We start from the raw sequence: 21,698 nt of genomic DNA, 5'->3' as shown, positions 1-21,698 counted from the left end.
TTTATTTTCTAATTCTTAAATCCCAGCACAAGCCAAAAAGAGAAAGAGAAAAAAAGGTAATTATTGTAGAACCTGAAAACAGAAATATATGGAAACCCTCAAAGCGGAAAAGGGAGGAAGATCCTGAAGATTCTCTTACGAAGCTCCAAAACTGATAATCCTGTCTCAGCTCTGCCTCCTCAGGAGGAGCATTAGTAGAACAGCAGTGATGAGGACGCAGAGGGAGCAGACAGTAGGTACCACGATCTCTGTAACCATTTGCATGTGACTTAGCAAGGGCTCTGAAATGACAAAGAGAACGAGCACCACAAATGAGAACAGGATCATTTTAGTAAATACAGCTTTATCCCAAAAGCTTTAACTGTATTGGAAAAATTTAAAAAATACCATCCTCAAATTTTCTGATTCTTATTTGCCATGAAATAGAACTTAGTGAATTAAATGTTATTTGAAAATTTTATAGGAGCTTTGTAAATATTTCAGAAAATATGGGATAAATGCCTGAATTTGGTTCTTCTACAAGTGCTATAGTAAAGTCTAAATGTCTCTCAATACTTACACTTTGTAAATTTATCTCAGAATATTAGCAGCCATATTCCACAGTTCCTATAATTTTTATTGGGGGGGATTTGTGAAAGAAAAGTCCTTGGGAAACATTTCCAACTTTTCGAAGATGTTATTGTGTATCTTAAGAAGTGTAGGAATTTGTATGTCGAAATTTTGTATGGTAATTCTTGTATAGTTAAATAATAATCTTTAAGAGTTAATGATAAGCATATGTTATGTGCTTTATTAATAAAATAGTGGCCACTTACGTAATACCCACTTTTAGTTTGTGTTTGGGTACTCTGGTTACTGAGATAAATAAAGTGCTGGACATCCTCACGTGGAGTTCACAGGCTCATGAGTGAATTCTGTACCTCGTTTCAACCTTGTTTATTTTAGTTTAATGGAATATACATTCTTAATATTGCCTGATTATTTAAATGTGTTGGGGGGGTGCATATGCTATATTGGCCTGTAAAAATAGCTAATTTGGTAAGATTTGGTCTCGCACCTTCCACCTCTGCTATCACATTAGAGTTTGTTAAAAAAGGAAGCGTAGGCCGGGCGTGGTGGCTCACGCCTGTAATCCCAGTACTTTGGGAGGCCGAGGCGGGCGGATCACGATGTCAGGAGATGGAGACCATCCTGGCTAACACAGTGAAACCCCGTCTCTACTAAAAATACAAAAAATTAGCCAGGCGTGGTGGTGTGCGCCTGTAGTCCCAGCTACTCGGGAGGCTGAGGCAGGAGAATGGCATGAACTCGGGAGGCGGAGCTTGCAGTGAGCAGAGATCGTGCCACTGCACTCCAGCCTGGGTGACAAAGCGAGACTCCGTCTCAAAAAAAAAAAAAAAGGAAGCGTATTTCTCTGATTGCCCTTACGGAGAAATAAAGATCAAATTCAAAGAAGCAAATGATACGTGTTGGCATTTCTTGATGCATAATTGCATCTTTGTTATTTGACATCTCTGATCCTTTTAGATCCCATTGCATAGGAAATGATGTCTTCTATGAAGACAGGAACCTTGTTCATTGCTGTATCTCATGACTTAAAACATTCCCTGGCAAATAGTGAGTGCTTAATAATTGCTTGCCGAATGAACAAATATAAGATCTCAAGTGTTCTTTTTGTCCTTCATCCCGGTTGGTATAGTGGTTGGCTTTTCCTCTCCTTGCCCAAGCCCACTATAACAAAAATAGTAGGTATATAAATTTGTAGTATGATTCTGCTTTTTGTTTTTTTGTTTTTTTTTTTGAGACAGAGTCTCGCTCTGTCACCCAGACTAGAGTGCAGTGGTGTGATCTCAGCTCACTGCAGCCTCTGCCTCCCGGGTTCAAGCAATTCTCCTGCCTCAGGTTCCTGAGTAGTTGGGATTACAGGCACGCGCCGCCATGCCTGACTAATTTTTGTATTTTTAGTAGAGACAGGGTTTCATCATGTTGGCCAGGATGGTCTTGAACTCCTGACCTCAGGCGATCCACCCGCCTCAGCCTCCCAAAGTGCTGGGATTACAGGCGTGAGCCATCACGCCCAGCCTTATAGTATGATTCTGAAAGGATAAAACTTGAATGGATAAAATGGATAAAATATTTATCTTTCATGGTAAATTAAATGCTTTAAAATGCTTATAAATAGAAATTTGACATTGCTTCAAAGAAACCTGATTTTAATCATAGGCAGTTTTGGAAGATTGACTTCAAGTAGAGCCAGATTTTGAGATTTTGATAATGATATGTGTAATTATTTAGTTTAATTATTAAAGGAAAACATTAAAATATACTGACTCACCTGCAGCAAGCCTCTGATTGTTGATAGAGCAAGTTTCCAAAGCTTTGAGGTACCAACTTTCCACCTAATAAAAACCCACTTGATAAGTAATGTTGTCTTAGACTAATTTTTTGCTGTTTCAAATCATTTTTGAAATAAATGTTGGGTAAAAGTAAGTATTTTTTAAAATCTACCTATAGTTTATGTTTCTAAATCATCTTGTAGTTTAAATTAGTTTATATTTACTGTACATCCATGTACATCATAGTGAGGGAGTCAGAGAACAGTCTTTATTCTTGAGTGTACAATCTAGTGCTTTTCTAATAATGTAAAAGTAGCAAATGCCTTATGGTTTTTAGTCACTGCTTACATTTAATAGTCCTACTGGGCTCACCTTAAAATAGTTTTGATAAACAAGTGAAATTTACTTTTTAAAATTATTTTTATTAAGACACTCTATTTTATTTCATTTTTTAGAAACAGAGTCTTGCTCTGTTGCCCAGGCTGGAGTGCAGTGGAGTACTCATAGCTCACTGCAGCCTCAAACTCTTGGGCTCAAGTGATCCTCACACCTCAGTCTCCCAGGTAGCTGGGACTACAGGCGCGTCACCACATCCAGCTGATTTTTAAATTTTTTGTAGAAATGGGATCTTGCTATGATGCCCAGGCCGGTCTTGACCGCTTGGCCTCAAGCAGTCCTCCCACTCCAGCCTCCCAAGGTGCTAGGGTTACAGGTGTGAGCCACCATGTCTGGCCAAGACACTTGAAATTATAGTTTATATTCCCTGCCAATAGGTGCAGCAACATAGAGAATAGAGAGCTGCTAGAAAAGTTTTCAGGTTATTGAAAATGTTTGGTAGATTCTAAAGGATTATTAAGTTTGATTACTTTAGATCTCATTTTGAAGCCAGTATGTGTGTATGGCTCTGCTGCATGGCTGGAAAATAGATGAAAATTATATGATAATTATACATTCAATTTACTTAACTGTTTTTTATATATGTTGAAAAATAGGTAGTATTTGTTTGCATTAAGACACAAGATTTAGGCCAGGCGCAGTGGCTCACGCCTGTAATCCCAGGACTTTGGGAGGCCGAGGTGGATGGATCACGAGGTCAAGAGATCGAGACCATCCTCACCAACATAGTGAAACCCCATCTCTACTAAAAATACAAAAATTAGCTGGGTGTGGTGGCGCGCGCCTGTGGTCACAGCTACTCGGGAGGCTAAGGCAGGAAAATCGCTTGAACCCAAGAGGCGGAGGTTGTAGTGAGTTGAGATCTCCAGCCTGGTAACAGAGTAAGAGTCTGTCTCAAAAAAAAAAGAAAGAAAAAGAAAAAGAAAAAAAGACACAAGATTTAGAATAATATTTAACTAGAAGTCTCTATTGTTTTTGCCCTGTCATAACTTAAAGCAAATGGAACTCCTTCGTAACCTCTGGTAGTGCCCTTAGATTGAAGCTTACGTCAAGCTTGCTTCATTCTAAGCAAACGAGCAAAGGTGAAATAAAGGGCCATGCTGCATGCCCCTGTCCTCTTTCATGGAGGAAAGAGGAGACGTACTTGCCAAGCTCTGTGTGTGTTCCAGCTACCTAGCTCTTCTAAAGTTCAGAACAGATAACATTGATAATTAGGCCTACCTCTCTTGGATTGGGAAACCCATTGGCAATGATAATCTTCTTGTAATATTGAACTGAAGCCTTTGGATAGCGAGGCTTATTTCTGTCGTTAAATTCAACATAGTAGAATCCATATCTATCTGAGTATCCTTTCTCCCATTCAAACTTATCCAACAGAGACCAGGAAGTATACCCCTTTATATTAGCACCATCTTTTATAGCTGCAAAGACATTTTATTCCATTTTAAATATATTTCATTTACTTAGAAAAATAAAACTGTGAAGATAATGTTAAAAATGTTTTCATTTATGAGATGTAGAAGCAAGTTTCAGTCGATCGTGTGTTAGTCACATTTTGTCTCAGTTAAATGGGAAAACTGCAGACAATCTTGGTTTGTGTCTCACCTTTTAGCATTTCATTTATGTATCCTTTAAGGTACTGAATTCTCCACTCATCACATAATTGAGTACAGTGGAATTTTTGAGATGCTCCATTTTCCATCACATATATGGGAGGATTGCCGTATTGAGTCTGAAAGTGAGTCATAGCAACAAATATCTTAAAAATTCTGACCTACAGGTAGGTTTCTGAGTCAGAGGCTCATATAGGAACACATATTCAAGCCTGCCACATTCTAATCAAGTGTGTTTTTGGCATTTAGTAGATGTCAGATAACGTGCTTATTTAGAGATTATTGTAGGCGGGAGACAGGTTCATATAAAGGATGTATTTCTCAATAAATGAGCATTGTTGCCAGGCGTGGTGGCTCTCGCCTGTAATCCTAGCACTTTGGGAGGCTGAGGTGGGCAGATCACCTGAGGTCAGGAGCTCGAGACCAGCCTGGCCAACATGGTGAAAACCTCTCTTTACTAAAAATACAAAAATTAGCCAGGCGTGGTGGCGTGCGCCTGTAATCCCAGCTACTTGAGAGGCCAAGGCAGGAGAATCACTTGAATCTGGGAGGAGAGGGGGCAGTGAGCCGAGATCGTGCCACTGCACTCCAACCTGGGTGACAGAGCGAGACTCTGTCTCAAAAAAAAGCATTGTTGGAGGGGACATGTACTTTGGTCTTGTTCTTTGCCACATATTCCAGTTTAGCGAGAAGGACAGCAAAATAAATAAGGGATGTGAATTTTAGCTAAAGTTATATACATGCAAATGGTTGTGCATGGTAGACATGAGTCTGTAAGGCCTATATTTAGTAGCCTCTGAAGTATGACTCACTAGGTTTATTTTGTTTTATTAACTTTCTAATGTAGGCACCTGAGCTTAAGCTGTGAGAACATGAATTCAAGTCTAAATATCCTTTGAATAGCTTAATGTGATAATCACCTGAGCAAAGTTGAGGAGCCTCCTAAATCCCCATGGCACAGAATATAGCCATTTAGACCCCAGAGCTGGCCAGTTTGGGTCAACCAGCTCTATCAAGTCACGATCATTCTGGTAGCTGGGCCCCTGGCGGGAGGGGTTCTTCCTTTCCGTGATGTACCGAGTAGTAAAATGACCTAATCCCAAGAAATCAGATGTGCCTTTAATGTAGCTCTTCTCCTGGAGTGAGAACACTGGTAACCTTGACATCTCCAGGCCTTGCTCTGCACTCTTTCTTCCTTTTGAGAGAACAAAGCAGAATTTAACAAAGGCTTATTTTCTCCCAATCACTGTGTTATATATCATGACGATAGTGACATCTTGACATAAAAGGTGGGCTTTAGGATTCATCTGCGTGGGAAGTATAACCTTAGCCATCCAAAGTGGAAGTTTTGAAATTTCAATACTGTCCAAAATATTTATAAGTTTATATTGCTTAAAAGTAGTATTTTCACAGATAATAAGTGGTATGTAGCCATCTGGAAAAAAAGTAGAGTTGGGCTTCTGTGTTGTTCCTTACATTAAAAATGGGTAATTTGGCCAGGTGCAGTGGCTCACGCCTGTAATCCCAACATTTTGGGAGGCCGAGGCGGGTGGATCACTTGAGGTCAGGAGTTCGAGACCAGCCTGGCCAACATGGTGAAACCCTGTTGCTACTAAAAATACAAAAAATTGGCCAGAAGCGGTGGCCCACGCCTGTAATCCCAGCACTTTGGGAGGCCGAGAGGGGCAGATCACAAGGTCAGGAGTTCGAGACCAGCCTGACCAACATGGTGAAACCCCGTCTCTACTAAAAATACAAAAATTAGCCCGGCGTGGTGGCGCATGCCTGTAATCCCAGCTACTTGGGAGGTTGAGGCAGGAGAGTTGCTTGAACCTGGGAGGTGGAGGTTGCAGTGAACCAAGATCACACCACTGCACTCCAGCCTGGGCAACAGAGCCAGACTATCTTAAAAAAAAAAAAAAAAATTAGCCGGGAGTGGTGGCAAGCATCTGTAATCCCAGCTACTCGGGAGGCTAAGGCAGGAGAATCGCTTGCACCCTGGAGGCAGAGGTCGCAGTGAGCCGAGATCACGCCATTGCACTCCAGCCTGGGCAATGAGCAAAACTCCATCTCAAAAAATAAAAACTAGAAATGTGTAATTTTAGCTGCCTTTGGGAAGGGAACTGGAAGGCCAGTGATGGTATGTCCTATCTTTCAAAGTTGTAAAAGCATATGTCCTTTCACTGACCAGTTCCAAATCTATTTACACTTTACTCACATATAAAGGGATGTTTGTACAAGCATCTTCATTAGAGACTGAGCAGCAAAAGATTGGAAACAACCTAAATGTCTGTCAGTAGGGACCGGTTACATAAATGATAAAATATCCATGGTACAACACTACGCAGCTGTTAGAACAAATGAGGCGGCACTTTCTATAGCAATGTGGAAAGCTTGCCAGGATATAGGTTTCCGTGAAAAAAAGCTTCAGAATGTTGCATATAATCCTAAGCACATACACTGATCACATATACAACCCATCTCTGGAAGTATACTTGCTTCTGGGGAGAGAAGGAGAGAGGCCTGACTTTTTAGTTCATACTTTTCGTACTTTAAAAAATTTGAAACATGTCCAGGTGTGATCTATGCAAAAATGGCTTTTAATATATAAATCAAGAAAACAACATTTTCCATGAATTGATCTGAAATACAACCTTAAGAATAGTTCCAAAGAGGATAATAGTTTAGATAAAATGAATACAAAGTTTGTGTTATTAAATACCCTTAAGATATTAGCATAAAGCAAATAAAATATTGGCACGTTATTTCAGTTACATTTAGTGACTTAAGAAAAACCACCAGCTGTCGTCATTGTCCTTGCACTAATACAATAGCCACTTGCTGCATATGGCTATTAAAATATAGTGACCGAAGGATTGAATTTTTAATTTTAATTTTTAAAATTCTGATAGACGCTGGTGGCTAGAAGCTATTGTATTGGACAGCACATGTATAGAACATTTCCGTCATTGTGGAAAGTTCTATTGAACAGCACTGATCTGGAAATACTTTTGTTTATGTATTTACTGTGAGTAAAAGAGTACTTCTGAGAGGCCTGGAAGTAATTTGTGAACAAGATTTCAGGCAGAATGCTTTCAGTACTAAATAAAACTTCAACTGCTTAGAGGATCCTTCTTTCTACATTGTGCAAAGGAAAAGTTCAGCCTGTTTCCCATTTGTATCATCACAGAATTGGAGTTGAGAGGGGCTGGGATTATTGGCGTTACACCCAAAATGTGCTGTCTCACAAATAATCTATTTGGCTTTGTAATGCAGTCTTTCTGTGGCACCTGCAATGGCCTCTGAGGGCCCCAAGAGAGTGAATGCACTGTGTGAATGATAAGTTGTGTCTACAGGGACATGGGCCCTGCCAGTCCCTTCATGAAGGCTTTTTCCTTATGCATCTTGAGGAAACTATTCTCAAGATTTTGAGTGTATGTGTATAGATGTGTCACAGAACTGATTGACACCAAAAGATTTTTAAAGATTGTATCTAATGCCTTCATTTTCAGATAAGATTAAGAACCAAAGAGGTGAAGCACCTTGCCCACAGTCACTCACAAGTTAGTGGCGGAGTTGGTATTAGAACTTGCTACCTCCTGTTCAGATAAGTATGTTTGATAAATGTGTTTTATAGAAAGGGGCATTTTTCAAATGTTGACAGTTCTCTCTTAATCAAACACCTAGAATAGATTTGTTGTGTGTAACGGTAACCCAATTCCAGTGTTATTTTTGTCTCCTTTTTTTTAGGGTGAGTGCCAGCTGATACCTTTAAATCAGAGATAATATGTTTAAATTTCTATGGTCAGACACTGCCGGTTACCTACACACCCAGCAGTCAGTCCAATGCCTGTCTTCCATGCCCCCTTCCTCCCCAGCCTCTGGGGCCCTAGTTGTGATGGTCTAGGGCATCATCTGACCTAACCATGTGACAGTTCTGTCCCTTGAGGCACAAAGGGACAGAAGCTGCTTCCTGGGAAGATTTTTCTTGTTCCTAAAAATAGCTAAGAAGAATGGCCAGGCGTGGTGGTTCATGCCTGTAATCCCTGTACTTTGGGAGGCCAAGGTGGGCAGATCACTTGAAGCCGGGAGTTTGAGACCAGCCTGGCCAAGATGGTGAAACCCCGTCTCTACTAAAAATACAAACAATTGGCTGGACATGGTGGTGTGTGCCTCTGATCCCAGCTACTCAGGTGGCCAAGGCACAAGAATTGCTTGAATCTGGGAGGCGGAGGTTGCAGTGAGCCAAGATTGCACCACCGCACTCCAGCCTGGGCAACAGAGTGAGACTCTCTCTGAAAAAAAAAAAAAAAAAATGTAACAAGAAAAGGATACCTGCATTCACCACTTCTATTCAACATAGTAATGAGAGTTCTAGCCAGAGTAATATGCAAGAAAAATAAATAGAAGGCATCCAACAGTGGCTCATGCCTGTAATCCCAGCACTTTGGGAGGCTGAGGCAGGCGGAGGCGGATCACAAGGTCAAGAGTTCGAGACTACCCTGGCCAATATGGTGAAACCCTGTCTATACTAAAAATACAAAAATTAGGCCCTGGTGGCGGGCACCTGTAGTCCCAGCTATTTGGGAGGCTCAGGCAGGAGAATTGCCTGAACCCGGGAGGCGGAGGTTGCAGTGAGCCGAGATCATGCCACTGCACTCCAGCCTGGACAACAGAGTGAGACTCAGTTTCAAAACAAACAAAACTGTTTAGAAGAAAACATGGCCTGGTGTGGTGGCCCATGCCTGTAATCCCAGCACTTTGGGAGGCCAAGGTGGGCAGATAGCTTGAGCCTAGACGTTTGAGACCAGCTTGGACTACATAGTCAAACCCTGTCTCTACAAAATATACAAAAAATTAGCTGGGCTTGGTGGTGTGTGCCTGTGGTCCCAGCTACTTGGGAGGCTGAGGTGGGAGGATCACTGGAGCCCGGGGAGGTTGAGGCTGCAGTGAGCCATGATTGCCCCACTGCTCTCCAGCCTGGGTGACAGGGCGAGAGACCCTGTCTCAAAAAAAAAAAAAAAAAAATTACTGGCGTGACCCACTAGGGAGGCTGAGGTGGGAGATTCACCTGAGGTCAGGAGTTCAAGGCCAGCCCGGCCAACATGGTGAAACCTCATCTCTAGAAAAAATATGGCCGGGCGCGGTGGCTCAAGCCTGTAATCCCAGCACTTTGGGAGGCCGAGACGGGCAGAACACGATGTCAGGAGATCGAGACCATCCTGGCTAACACAGTGAAACCCCGTCTCTACTAAAAAATACAAAAAAAATAGCTGGGCGAGGTGGCGGGCTCCTGTAGTCCCAGCTACTCGGGAGGCTGAGGCAGGAGAATGGCGCAAACCCAGGAGGCGGAGCTTGCAGTGAGCTGAGATCCGGCCACTGCACTCCAGCCTGGGCGACAGCACGAGACTCCCTCTCAAAAAAAAAAAAAAAAGAAAAGAAAAAATACAAAAATGGGCTAAGCATGATGACAGGTGCCTGTAACCCCAGGTACCTGGGAGGCTGAGGCAGGAGAATCACTTGAACCTGGGAGACAGAGGTTGCAGTGAGCTGAGATCGCACCATTGCACTCCAGCCTGGGCAACAGAACGAGACTCTGTCTCAAAAAAAAGAAAAGAAAGAAAGAAAAAGAAAAGAGCAAAAGCACCATGACATTTAATTAGGCAGTTATATCTTGATTCTGACACCAAAAGCACAGGCAACAAAAATAGGCAAAAGAAACAAACATAAATAGACAAATTGGGCTTCACGAAATGTTTTAAAATTTGGGAATCAAGACACTAGCAACAGAATAAAAAACCCACATAGAATGGGAGGAAATATTTGCATATCATATATCTGATAAAAGATTAGACTCCAGAATATGTAGAGAATTCCCAAAACTCAATAACAAAAACAACCCAATTCAAAAATGGGCAAATAACTTGAATCGGCATTTTTTCTAAAGAAGATCTACAGATGGCCAATAAGCACATGAAAAGATGCTCTTACTAATCATTAGGGAAACACAAATCAAAACTGCAATGAGATACAACCTCACACCTACTGGGATGGCCATTATTAAGCAAAATAACAAGCGTTGGCAAGGATGTGGAGTAATTGGGACCCTTGTGTATTGTTGCTGGGAATGTAAAATGGTACACCCACTGTGGAAAACAGTACGACACTTCCTTAAAAAAAATTAAAAATGGAATTTTTCATATGATCCAGCAATTCCACTTCTGGGTATATACCCCAAATAACTGAAAGCTGGATCTTGAGATATTTGTACACCTGTGTTTTTAGCATTATTCACAATAGCTAAAACATGGAAGCAACCTAAGTGTCTATTGATGGATGAATGAATAAGCATAATATGATACATACAGACAATGGAAAATTTTTTTTTCCCCCAAGATGAAGTCTCACTCTGTCACCCAGGCTGGAGTGCAGTGGCACTATCTCGGCTCACTGCAACCTCCACCTCCCAGGTTCAAGTGATTCTCCTACCTCAGCCTCCCAAGTAGTTGGGATTACAGTCACCCACCACCATGCCCAGCTAACTTTTGCACTTTTAGTAGAGACAGGGTTTCACCATGTTGGTCAGGCTGGTCTCAAACTCCTGACCTCAGGTAATCCGCCCGCCTCGGCCTCCCAAAGTGCTGGGATTACAGGCGTAAGCCACCGTGCCCAGCTGACAATGGAATATTATTCAGCCTTAAAAAGGAAGGAAATTCTGACATTACAAAATGGATGAATCTTGAGGACATTATGCTAAGTAAAATAAGCCTGTCACACAAAGTCAAATACCGTATGCTTCCACTTATATGAGCTACTTAGTCAAAATCAGAGACAGTGGAATGGTGGTTGCCAGGGACTCGGTGGCAAAGTTTCAGTTTTGCAAGATGAAGCATTCTGGAGATGGATGGTGGTGAGGTTTGTACATTATGAGTGTATTTTTTACCACTGAACTGTACACTTAAAAATGGCAACACAGCCGGGCGCAGTGGCTCAAGCCTGTAATCCCAGCACTTTGGGAGGCCAAGACAGGGGGATCACGAGGTCAGAAGTTCGAGACCATCCTGGCTAACACGGTGAAACCCTGTCTCTACTAAAAAATACAAAAAAAGCTAGCCGGGCGAGGTGGCTGGTGCCTGTAGTCCCAGCTACTCGGGAGGCTGAGGCAGGAGCATGGCATAAACCCGGGAGGCAGAGCTTGCAGTGAGCTGAGATCCGGCCACTGCACTCCAGCCTGGGCGACAGGTGAGACTCCGTCTCCAAAAAAAAAAAATGGCAACACAGGTACATTTTATGTGCATTTTTCCACAATAAAAAAAATTGGGGGGAAAATGGCCAAGAAAGCCCACCCCAAAACATATTATGACAGAGCAATTCCCTTTTCCTGTCTTTGGGTGTTGACATGTAAAGATGTGATACCTGGGGTTGCTGCAGTCATCTTGTGGTCATGGGGATTGGTTGATGGGCTAACTGAAGGTGCCAGAGTGGAAAGATGGAATAAGCCTGGGTCCTCAAGGGCACCCTTGAAGGCTAGATTACCTAGCCCTGCATCACCCTTCTCTGGGCTCAGGTGAGATGATAAATTCCCTACTTCAAGTCATTTTAGGTAGAATTTTCTGTTATGTGGCAGTTAAAAACATCCAAATTGATATATCCCTGTAAGCCTTACCTGTATTTATTCTCTTCTCCAACACTGTGGAAACTGGAGCTTGGAAAGTATTTCTCCATTGACAGAAAGAACCGACAATAGAAGTGACACAAGCCCATGACTGCGTCTGAGCTCTCTCCTGCTTGACTGCAGTTAAAGTGGGGTGGAGGAAGGGGCAGGGCAGCAGAACATAAGAGAGACCAGCCCAAAGAACCACCACGTTCTTCCCTGAGTTCTGAAAATTCTCAATTTCCAGGTCTAGGGAAATTGAGAGGTCTAGGGTTCCTCCCTGCTAACTCAAATGTGTGGTTCTCAATTCTTTCGAGTCTGGATTATCCCTTGAGTACCTCACCCAGGCCCGATGAGCTCTTCAACCCCCTGCCTTTTGCTTGTTTCACATGGGCTCAATAACTTGCCGTAGTATCTGCAGTTTAAAATGAGGCTGGGCTCACCAATGTAGTCCTTCATGACTTGGGGGTAGTCACCGGCATAAATGGGGTTGGCAAACCAGCCCAGACAGAACTGTAGGTATCTCTCGGCAGCCGCTATGTCCTTGGGGTTACTAATGTCCACAGGCTCCCCCCAGTCACAGTTCAATGAAATTCCCACCAGACCTTAAAAGAAAAGAAAGAAAAGGGAGTGGAGAGTGGGCATGCCATTGCTGCTCCGGGCACTTGGCTGTCCTGGGTACATGTGTGGGGCCACAGCTCACCTTGCTGCTTGCTGCGCCACGTGGTGTTATAAGAATGCCAGGCTTGGGCGTGAGCCTGAAAGGGGAGTAGAAATGCATCGTAGGTGCCTGGCCCATCCATTTCAATCTGGGTGGCCTTTCTTTCCTTCCTAACTTTAGACCTATCATTTTCATCCATCCAGCCTTGTTTATCCCAATCCAGTCTTCCTTCCTCTAACTTCTTGAGGCACTTATTTTCTTTATACTGTAAATGAAACTTGAAAGTCTGGCTCAAACAACTTTGTGTTGTTATTTATCGTTTTTAAGATTTTTGCTAAAGTTTCCTGTTTTGTTCCTCTTAGTCCTCAGTAGCAACTAGGCAGTACTTTTCCCAGAAGAGCTCAGTAAGTTAGGAAAAAACCAAGTGTCTGAAATAGTCTTGAAAAACGGAATCTAAAATACACCAACCTGCCTTCTCTTCATATTCTACCAGTGACCCGCTGGCCTGCCTGAGGCTATTTCAGCTAGCCACCGCACTTGGGTAGTTCAACACCTAAGAGAGATGGAAAGTCATCTAGAACAGTGATTCTCAGTGTGTGGTCTCCAGACCGAGATCATCAGGATCCACTGGGAACTTAATAGAAATGCAAATCCGTGGGCCCTTGCCAGACCTACTGAATCAGAAACTCAAAGTGGGGCCCAGGAATCTGTGTTTGGTGTTTTTTGTTTTGTTTTGTTTTGTTTTTATCTTGAGATGGAGTCTCGCTCTGTGGCCCAGGCTGGAGTGCAGTGGCACGATCTCGGCTCACTGCAACCTCCGCCTTCCAGGTTCAAGCCATTCTCCTGCCTCAGCTTCCTGCGTAGGTGGGACTACAGGTGCGCACCACCACACCTGGCTAATTTTTGTATTTTTAGTAGAGATGGGGTTTCTCCATGTTGGCCAGGCTGATCTCGAACTCCAGACCTCAAGCGATCTGCCTGCCTCAGCCTCCCAAAGTGCTGGAATTGCAGGTGTGAGCCACTGTGCCTGGCCAGCAGTCTGTGCTTTAATAAACTTTTTTTTTTTTTTTTCTTGAGATGGAGTCTTGCTTGTTGTCAATGCTGGAATGAAACTCCTAGGCTCAAGTGATCCTCCTGCTCAAGCGATCCTCCCTCCTGCTCAAGCCTCTCAAATAGCTGGGACAACAGCCATGTGCCACCACACCTGGCTCAGTTATCATTTATTAAATGATTATGATGCTTGTTAAAGTTTGAGAAGTACCAATTTAGAAGACCTGAATATCTGAAGGCTATAGAATTTGGGGTTGTTTTGTTTGTTACTCACGGAGAACCTTTATCAGACTTCGTTCCTTATACTTCCTTTTGCCAACCAGCAATAACCAAGTGAATCATGGTATTGTCTGATGAAGTGGAACATGTCAAAACAATAACAGAATCACATCTCTTCATGTGGGTGCGGTGGCTCATGCCTGCAATCCCAGCACTTTGGGAGGGTGAGCCGGGTAGATCACGAGGTCAGGAGTTCAAGACCAGCCTGGCCAACATGGTGAAACCCTGTCTCTACTAAAAATACAAAAAAAATAGCCGGATGTGGTGGTGTATGCCTGTAATCCCAGCTACTCAGGAGGCTGAGGCAGGAGAATGGCATGAACCCAGGAGGCAGAGGTTGTAGTGAGCCGAGATCGTGCCACTGCACTCCAGCCTAGGCGACAGAGCAAGAATCTGTCTCTAAATAAATAAATAATGACATCTCTTCAGCTCACTACTTTTGAAAGATAAAAAGGCCCCGAAAATGACTTCTATATTTAATATTAAAAATATCTTGAGGCCGGGCACTATGGCGCATGCCTCTAATCTCAGCACTTTGGGATGCCGAGGTGGGGGAATCACCTGACGTCAGGAGTTCAGGACAGCCTGGCCAACATGGTGAAACCCTATCTCTATCAAAAATACAAAAATTAGCCAGGTGTGGTGGCACACGCCTGTGGTCCCATCTACTTGGGAGAATGAGGCAAGAGAATCGCTTGAACCCAGGAGGCAGAGGTTGCAGTGAGCCAAGATCATGCCACTTCACTGCATCCTGGATGACAGAGCAAAACTCAGTCTAAAAAAATATAAAAATAAAAATATCTTGAGAGCTCTGCCCTTTAAATATTCAGTTTAAGAAATCATAAGCCAAATGTAGAAAAAATGAGAAAATGTTCTCCCTGATATGAGTTTGGGGGTCTGGAATGTCACCCAGTGGTTCCTTGCCTTCCAGCTTAGACAGATTGTCTACCTTCTGCTAAGTGTCCTTTGGGGCCAATCCCACATGCCTTGTATCCCTGTTCTCCAGTTATCATCATCCATATCCTCATACATGTCCTGTAATGTGACCCAATTCCCTCTCCAGTGACAAGGCTTTCCAGTAGCCCTTCCTTCCTGTAGCGTCTTCTCGGAATGGCCCCTTTCCTCTCTTGCTGTGACTGATGCCTGCCAGCCCTAAGAGCACCTCCACTGCAGCTCCTTTGAGCAGAGGCCATTTTTTCCATCACACTCCACATCCCTCTGAGCTGGGAGTAAGGTGGAGTCTGCCTGCTCATTATTGCTGCTTCCAAACTAGTTTTCCTTCCTCCTTCAAAACTCCCAGGTTCTTTGAAGCCATGCTCTGATGACCACTTCTAACTCCTCTTACTGCTGTCCTTGATCAACCCCAGTTACTTCTGCTCATTCATGGAAGATTTTAAACCCTGGCTCGCTGTCACATCCCTTCTTCCTCCTGTCACAGCTTAGACCTGTAGTTGATGCATTTCCACATGGATGTGCTCCATCCCCTTGGCTAGGCTGTAAGCTCTTGGGAGCCGCTATAACAGCTCAGCCATCGTGTCCCCCAGCGCCCTGCATGGCAGGACACGCCCTCCATAAATCGTCACAGAAAGGAAGGTGCTATGGAGTATGCTGACTCGGAGGTGGAGTGGCAGAGGACCAAGCTCAGGCTAGAGCCCCTGGGGAAGGCTGAGCTGACCCTGAGGCTGTTCTCCCACCAGAAGGACCCCCCTCACCTTAATGATGTGATGTGCTGCCTTGTACAGGCCGGTGCCTCGGAGCTTCAGGCCCGGTGCATGGTGGCCCGTCTCATAGCCTTTTTCTGCCATTGCCTATAGGGACAGCAAAGCAGGACCACAGGATCCATAAGAAGTGGCAGGGAGCGCCACATTCTGCCACCTGGAGGGGCCTCGCTTACCCGAGGATCACTGAACGTGATCCAGTGCTTCACACGGTCCCCAAAGGCCTCAAAGCACAGGTTGGCGTAGTCTCTGAAGTAGTTGGCCATGCTCACATTCTGCCACCCACCGTATTTGACCTGGAGCAGCTGTGAACACAGAGAAGCAGGTGCCTCATGAATGAACTGCAAAGTAGTTTAGATGTGGAGATAAGCTGTGCCACAGTCCTCAGACAAACAGGAGGGAGGCCGCGCAGGGAGACTGGGACTGTCATGCTTAGAAAGAACTGGACAGATTGAATATTTAAGAAAAATTGCCAGGGGAAAGGGGCCTAATAATGGGGAAGCATCTTAGATCTAAGTTCTGGAGAAATGAGATCTGATGCTGGGGTGAACACTGTGATGAGGATTTTGAGGGCCACGGAGATGTCAGAAAGCTCCTAGAAGCCTTGGGGCAGGATCTGCCTTCTTCGGCCAAGGGCTTTCCCAACCAAAGGCATCTGCCCATGATGGCAGAATCCTCCCAAGACTTGTCACTCTATCGAGACTACCTGTCCAGCTCTCCTTGGCGGGTTCGAGGGATGTTACTGGGACAGGTTCGTGAAAGCAACCAGGGAAGAAACTGGAAGGTTCATCTCCCTACAGCCTGCTCTGCCCTCCTCCCCAGTTAGAGGACTCTGGTAGCTCCCATTCCCACAGAATAAACCCAGTTCCCAGTCATCTTAGCTCGGCACTTGAGGCTTTTGAGGTCTTCCCCAAGCCACTTCTCCAGCCTCTAACCCTTCCCTCTCCTACCTGCTCCCCAAATTCTAACTGAACCAAACTGCTTGCCCAGCTTCCCCCTCTTTGCAATGCACCCTCCAATCAGAACACCCCTTCCTCCCACCTCCTGCCCAAACCTTCCAGGGCACCGATGGGACCACCTTCTCCCCAGTGAATGAAAATATTGCCTGAGGCCAGGCGCAGTGGCTCATGCTTGTAATCTTAACACTTTGGGAGGCTGAGGCAGGCGGATCACCTGAAGACAGGAGCTCGAGACCTGCCTGGCCAACATCGTGAAACCCTGTCTTTACTAAAAATACAAAAATTAGCCAGGCATGGTGGCACATGCCTGTAATCCCAGCTACTCGGGAGGCTGAGACAGGAGAATCACTTGAACCCAGGAGGCAGAGGCTGTAGTGAGCCGAGATCACGCCACTGCACTCCAGCCTGGACGACGGAGCAGGACTCCATCTCAAAAAAAAAAAAAAAAAAAAAAGAAAGAAAGAAAATACTGCTTGAATCACAGTGACATAGTGACGTTCTGAAGCATGTTATGATTTCATGGACATTACTGGGGCAGGGTCATATATGAGTGCCTGTGATACGGCTCAAAGAAATTGGAGAAAAAAGGCTAAACTTGTTCATTATGCTATGTTGCCAGATCTCTCTTTTTTTTTTTTAATAGATGGAATTTCGCTCTCATTGCCCAGGCTGGAGTACAATGGCACGATCTCAGCTCACTGCAATCTCTGCCTCCTGGTTCAAGCAATTCTCCTGCCTCAGCCTCTCAAGTAGCTGGGATTATAGGCACCCGCCACCACGCCTGGCTAATTTTTGTATTTTTCATAAACACTGGCCAGGCTGGTCTCGAGCTCCTGACTTCAGGTGATCCACCCACCTCGGCCCCACAAAGTGCTGGGATTACAGGCGTGAACCACTGCACCTGGCTGCCAGATCTTAGTTAAAAGACGTATCTTTATAGTTTTAAAAATTCGTTTGTATGCCAAGTTTTTTAGAAAACAAAAGGATTCACTCTTTTCACTTACTACACACATCAATTAAAGCAGTATGACCTCCCTGCCATACATGAGTGCTTTGGTTTGAATGTTTCTGTCCCCTGGAATTCATGTTGAAACTGTATCCCCTGTGTAACAGCATGGGGAAGTGTAGCCTTTGGCAGGTGATTGAGTCATGAGGGCTCTTCTCTCTTGAATGGAATTAGGTGCCCTTATAAAAAGAGGGACACAGCATTCAAGGCACCATCCTGGAAGCAGAGACTGGGCCAGAATCTGCACCTGCCAGTGTCTTAATCTTGGACTTCCCAGCCTCCAGAACTGTGGGAAGATATATTCCCATTCTTTACAAGTTACCCAGTCTCAGGCGTTCCGTTATAACAGCAAAAGTGGACTAAGACAGTGAGTCAGAGAGATTTTTCCACTCACTCACATCTTACAGTCGTGCACCAGAATCCAGACCCTAGTCTCTGCCCCACCTGGGCAACCCGAGTCCTCAAACTGGGCTCCCTCCTGCTGAGCTGAGCACCGCTTGGGCCTGGGAGCCTGCTCGGGTCCTCACCTGCGGCAGATCCCAGTGGTGCAAGGTCACGATGGGGGTGATGTTGCTGCTCAGAAGGGCATCGATAAGATCACTGTAGAATTGGATTCCCTTCTTGTTCACCTGCTCGGCTGCAGGTGAAATAAAAGAAGATGCTACGAGAAAGGACCTTGGCCTTGGCCTTCTGGAGTGCAGCATTCCTGGGCCCTGTTGCTTTTTGAAGGCCTGAGGTACCCTCAGCCCACCAGCATTCTGGGAGCCCAGTTACCTGCAGAACCTGTGAGAGCTGCTACTATCAGCAACCACGTTCATGGGCTGGTCTCCCTCCCCAGGACTCTGTGGTGCCCCTGCAAAGCCAACATGGCCGGAAGGGGCCGCACCTGGGCTCGGGAGGGGTTTCCCTGGCTCACCTCGGACGCCTGTGGGCAGGAGCCGGGGCCAAGACAGGGAGAATCGGTAGTGGTTGACGTGCAGTTCCCTCAGCAGAATGATGTCCTCCTGTGCAGACAGGGGTGGGGAAGCAGGTCACCTGGGCCCTGGGCATGGGAGGTAGGGGTCCATCGGGCTCTAGGGCCGAGGCTCACTCTTGTCTGTGGCTGTTAGTGGGCAAGGAAGAACCTGCTTCCTCACCTGTACAACAGAGGTGATGCCACCTGGCCACTTCAGGCAGGGGATATGCCAAGAGTCAAAGAAAACACAGGACAGGGAGGCACTTGGAGAAGTCCATCAGGATGCCCCTAGTATACCTGGGTGATGAGTTCCTCAAGAAGCCATCCAGAGAGGAAAGTGGGTGCTGAGGATGAGCAGGTCCCACTCCCCCCACAGGCAGGGACCAGGGGTTCAGACCATGGTGGCTGTAGGCCCTGAAGCTGTGGGATCAGTCCTTCAGCCCCCCTCACTTGGCTCAGGTGAGGCCCCGCTTTCCTTTCCTCCTACATCTACCTCACATCCTGGCCCCTCCCAAACCTTCACCCCCACTGGCCCTGTCCCCTCTGGCTGCACTGGGTAGAGGGTGTTTGGCAGAGCATGGGAATGACATTGTCACCAGGGCTCCCCCAATACGTCACTCCCTACCTCCCAGCTAGGCATGTGCTCACATGTGTGCGCGCACACACACACACCCCGCACTCACCTGGACCTTGTAGTAGCCATCACAGGCTACATCTGCTGTCTCATTCCCAAGCACCTTCCCCTTCCCACTGTGTGTGAAGACGTCCCATATGCTGGGCCCTTTCCCGTCCTGGTCCCAGGCGCCCTCCGTCTGGTAGGCAGAACTGCCTACGCCCCAGGAGAAGCCTGCAGTGGGAGACACGTGCTGGGTCCGAGGTGCTCCCATGTGTCACCCGGAGCCAGGACGCCGGGCTGTGCCTCCCAGGCCTCAGGGACTGCCCCTCCCTACCACACTGCCCCTGTCCCACTGGGGCCTTGTCTTCCTAGGAGGGTGAGTGTGTGAGGCAGGGTAGGGGAAGATATATTAAAAACATTTTTTGCACAATTTTAGCTCTGATTAGCATGTATTATCTGTGTAATTTTTAATAACTTCAAAAAAAAAAAAAAAAAAACCTGTTAGGAACTTTTAGAACAACCACGCAAAGGTAGGTTTCTCATCCTGCCAATCAGGAAGCAAGAACACCAAACTCCTTGGCAAGTCAAGACAGGTGGACAACAGACAGACAGGCAGACAGACGAACAGAGGCGTGGCCGTACCAAGAGGGAAGGTTCCATAGTAGAAGGAGGCCTCTTCTGGGGACCCCTTCCGGGTGGCCCCCAGCCTGAGCACCAGCAGTAGCATCCACAGAAGGGTGGTGACCCGCACTGGCTTCATGGTACCTGGCCCTCCCCCATACCTGAAAAAGTGCAGCTGGCTCTGCAGGCCCCTGCAGCCAGGCTGGTGGCCAGGTCTTGGCTTAGGGCAAAGGCCAAGTGGAGAGAGGAAGGGAAAGGAGGGCGCTTGATCCCGACCCAGCAGCAGAGGCTGAGGCTGGACGCCTGATGCTATTCCAGTGCCTGGGGAGCTCCGAGACTGATGGGCAAGACTCCAAACCATCCCTTCTCCCTACCTTGGCTCCTGTCTGACGGGGGAGACCCAGCCCATACCCCTGAGTGGCCTCTATCTAAGGGGGAAACCACCTCTACCTTAGGGAAGCTCCAGTCCTAGGGGGCAGGTGGGAAAGCCCACAGGGCCCTTTGGCTCTCCCATCGACAGGCAGACCCCTCCCCCAAGCCGGGGTCACCCATCCCAGCGCCTCTGTCCTGCGCACCAGGGAGACCCCTCCCACTGGAATCCCCTCTTTGGTGCCAGCCCAGTCAGCTTACCCAGGTTCGTCCTTGGTCCCAGACACCCCCAGAGCAGTCGCTGGCAGCCAGAGCCCTCTCCAACTGACCCCTAGGGCCTACGCTGTCCCCTGAGAGAGGAGCCACAGCCCAGCCGAAGGCTCTGGTTGGGGGTGTGGTCTGTGGCTACAGAGACTTTCAATAGCTCCATTCAGTGGGGGCCGGGCAGGAATGCTGAGCTGGCCAGCAGGGCCTGAGTCAGCAGCTGGGGAGCTTGGCGCTGGGCCAGGGGCGGGGGTGGGGGGGCAGGGGAGCTATCAATCAGCACCCCCATCCCTGGACAGAGGGGCAGCCAAGAAGGGGAGGAGACCTGCTCCTCCTGGCCCCTTATGGGCCTGACAAGTCACCTTCAGCACACTGCAGTCCTTCGAGTCCTGAGCTGGGGGTGGTGCAGGACCAGCGTATGTTGCCATGTGTCTCTGTCTACTTGTCCCAGCTGCCAAAAAAAAACCCACCATAAAAGATACAGTTGGTTTTTCCACCTTGGCCTTCTCTATTTGTATCCCTCATTCATTCCTTTCCTCACTCATTCATTCAACCAACATCACCTGCTAGAACGGCCCGCCCTGTAGTCTCAGCACCTCCTGCCCGCATCTGCTGTGGCTCCCTTCCCTGCAGTGCCCTCCCCATCAGAAAGGCCTCCTTCACATAGCTCAATTTCCAACCTCCCTGCCTTCAGCTGAGCCCTCACCACAGCTCTCTCAACTAGGCCTTACTGCTTTGTTGTTGGTTAATTTCTTTGTACTCTTCCTTTGGGTCTTCAATGGGTAGCACCTCCTCCAGGAAGCCTTTCTGGATTCATGCACCCTCAGGCCAGGCTAAGTTCTCTGGATTTTGTCTTTTTTTTTTTTTTTCTTTCTTTCTTTTTTTAAAACAGGGTCTTTCTTTCTTTCTTTCTTTCTTTCTTTCTTTCTTTCTTTCTTTCTTTCTTTCTTTCTTTCTTTTTCTTCTTTCTTTTCTTTCTTTCTCTCTCCTTCCTTCCTTCCTTCCTTCCTTCCTTCCTTCCTTCCTTCCTTCCTTCCTTCCTTCCTTCCTTCCTTCCTTCCTTCCTTCCTTCCTTCCTTCCTTCCTTCCTTCCTTCCTTCTTCTCTTTCTTTTAAACAGTGGCATGATCACAGCTCACTGCAGCCTCGACCTCCTGGGCTCAAGTGATCCACCTCAGCACCCCAAGTAGCTGGGGCTATAG

At 46.2% G+C, this 21,698-nt stretch overlaps 2 protein-coding genes across 4 annotated transcripts in view; one reads left to right on the top strand and one right to left on the bottom strand.

The window, feature by feature from the left end:
- LOC105488222 (zwilch kinetochore protein) overlaps window positions 1–891 on the top strand; it is a 46,070-nt gene extending 45,179 nt beyond the window's left edge. Inside the window, exon 19 of the mRNA XM_011752094.3 lies at window positions 27–891. The gene's annotated coding sequence lies outside the window, so the exon portion shown is untranslated. The remainder of the gene's footprint in view (window positions 1–26) is intronic.
- Window positions 152–20,591, bottom strand: LOC105488237 (lactase like). Of its 3 annotated transcripts, XM_071101160.1 has the most exons (14): window positions 20,495–20,591; window positions 19,886–20,025; window positions 19,311–19,474; window positions 18,589–18,676; window positions 18,200–18,309; window positions 15,884–16,012; window positions 15,702–15,797; window positions 12,703–12,757; window positions 12,443–12,604; window positions 5,266–5,540; window positions 4,338–4,464; window positions 3,954–4,153; window positions 2,336–2,399; window positions 152–281 (listed from the first exon to the last, which is right to left on the bottom strand). In XM_071101160.1, the coding sequence occupies exons 2-14, from the start codon at window positions 20,001–20,003 to the stop codon at window positions 166–168; spliced, it is 1,704 nt and encodes a 567-aa protein (XP_070957261.1). In that variant the 5' UTR covers window positions 20,004–20,025; window positions 20,495–20,591; the 3' UTR covers window positions 152–165. The 3 variants fall into 3 exon arrangements, with proteins under 3 accessions (XP_070957261.1, XP_011750440.1, XP_070957262.1); XM_011752138.2 differs by having other exon boundaries at window positions 19,886–20,591; XM_071101161.1 differs by lacking the exons at window positions 2,336–2,399; window positions 3,954–4,153 and having other exon boundaries at window positions 166–281; window positions 19,886–20,591.
- Window positions 20,592–21,698: the final 1,107 nt, after the last annotated feature.

This window comes from Macaca nemestrina, chromosome 7 (genome assembly GCF_043159975.1).
Source record: "Macaca nemestrina isolate mMacNem1 chromosome 7, mMacNem.hap1, whole genome shotgun sequence".
Taxonomy (NCBI): domain Eukaryota; kingdom Metazoa; phylum Chordata; class Mammalia; order Primates; family Cercopithecidae; genus Macaca; species Macaca nemestrina.
This window is presented reverse-complemented; position numbering and strand designations above follow the sequence as displayed.

What these genes read in the sequence shown, in the direction of transcription:
- LOC105488237 (XM_011752138.2), bottom strand. Translation starts at nt 20,225, where the DNA reads ATGGTTTGGAGTCTTGCCCATCAGTCTCGGAGCTCCCCAGGCACTGGA. An exon ending in CCTGCCCACAGGCGTCCGAG is followed by an intron (nt 18,310 to 18,588) that starts GTGAGCCAGGGA and finishes TTTCACCTGCAG; the next exon opens with CCGAGCAGGTGAACAAGAAG. An exon ending in TCACGTTCAGTGATCCTCGG is followed by an intron (nt 15,798 to 15,883) that starts GTAAGCGAGGCC and finishes CTGTCCCTATAG; the next exon opens with GCAATGGCAGAAAAAGGCTA.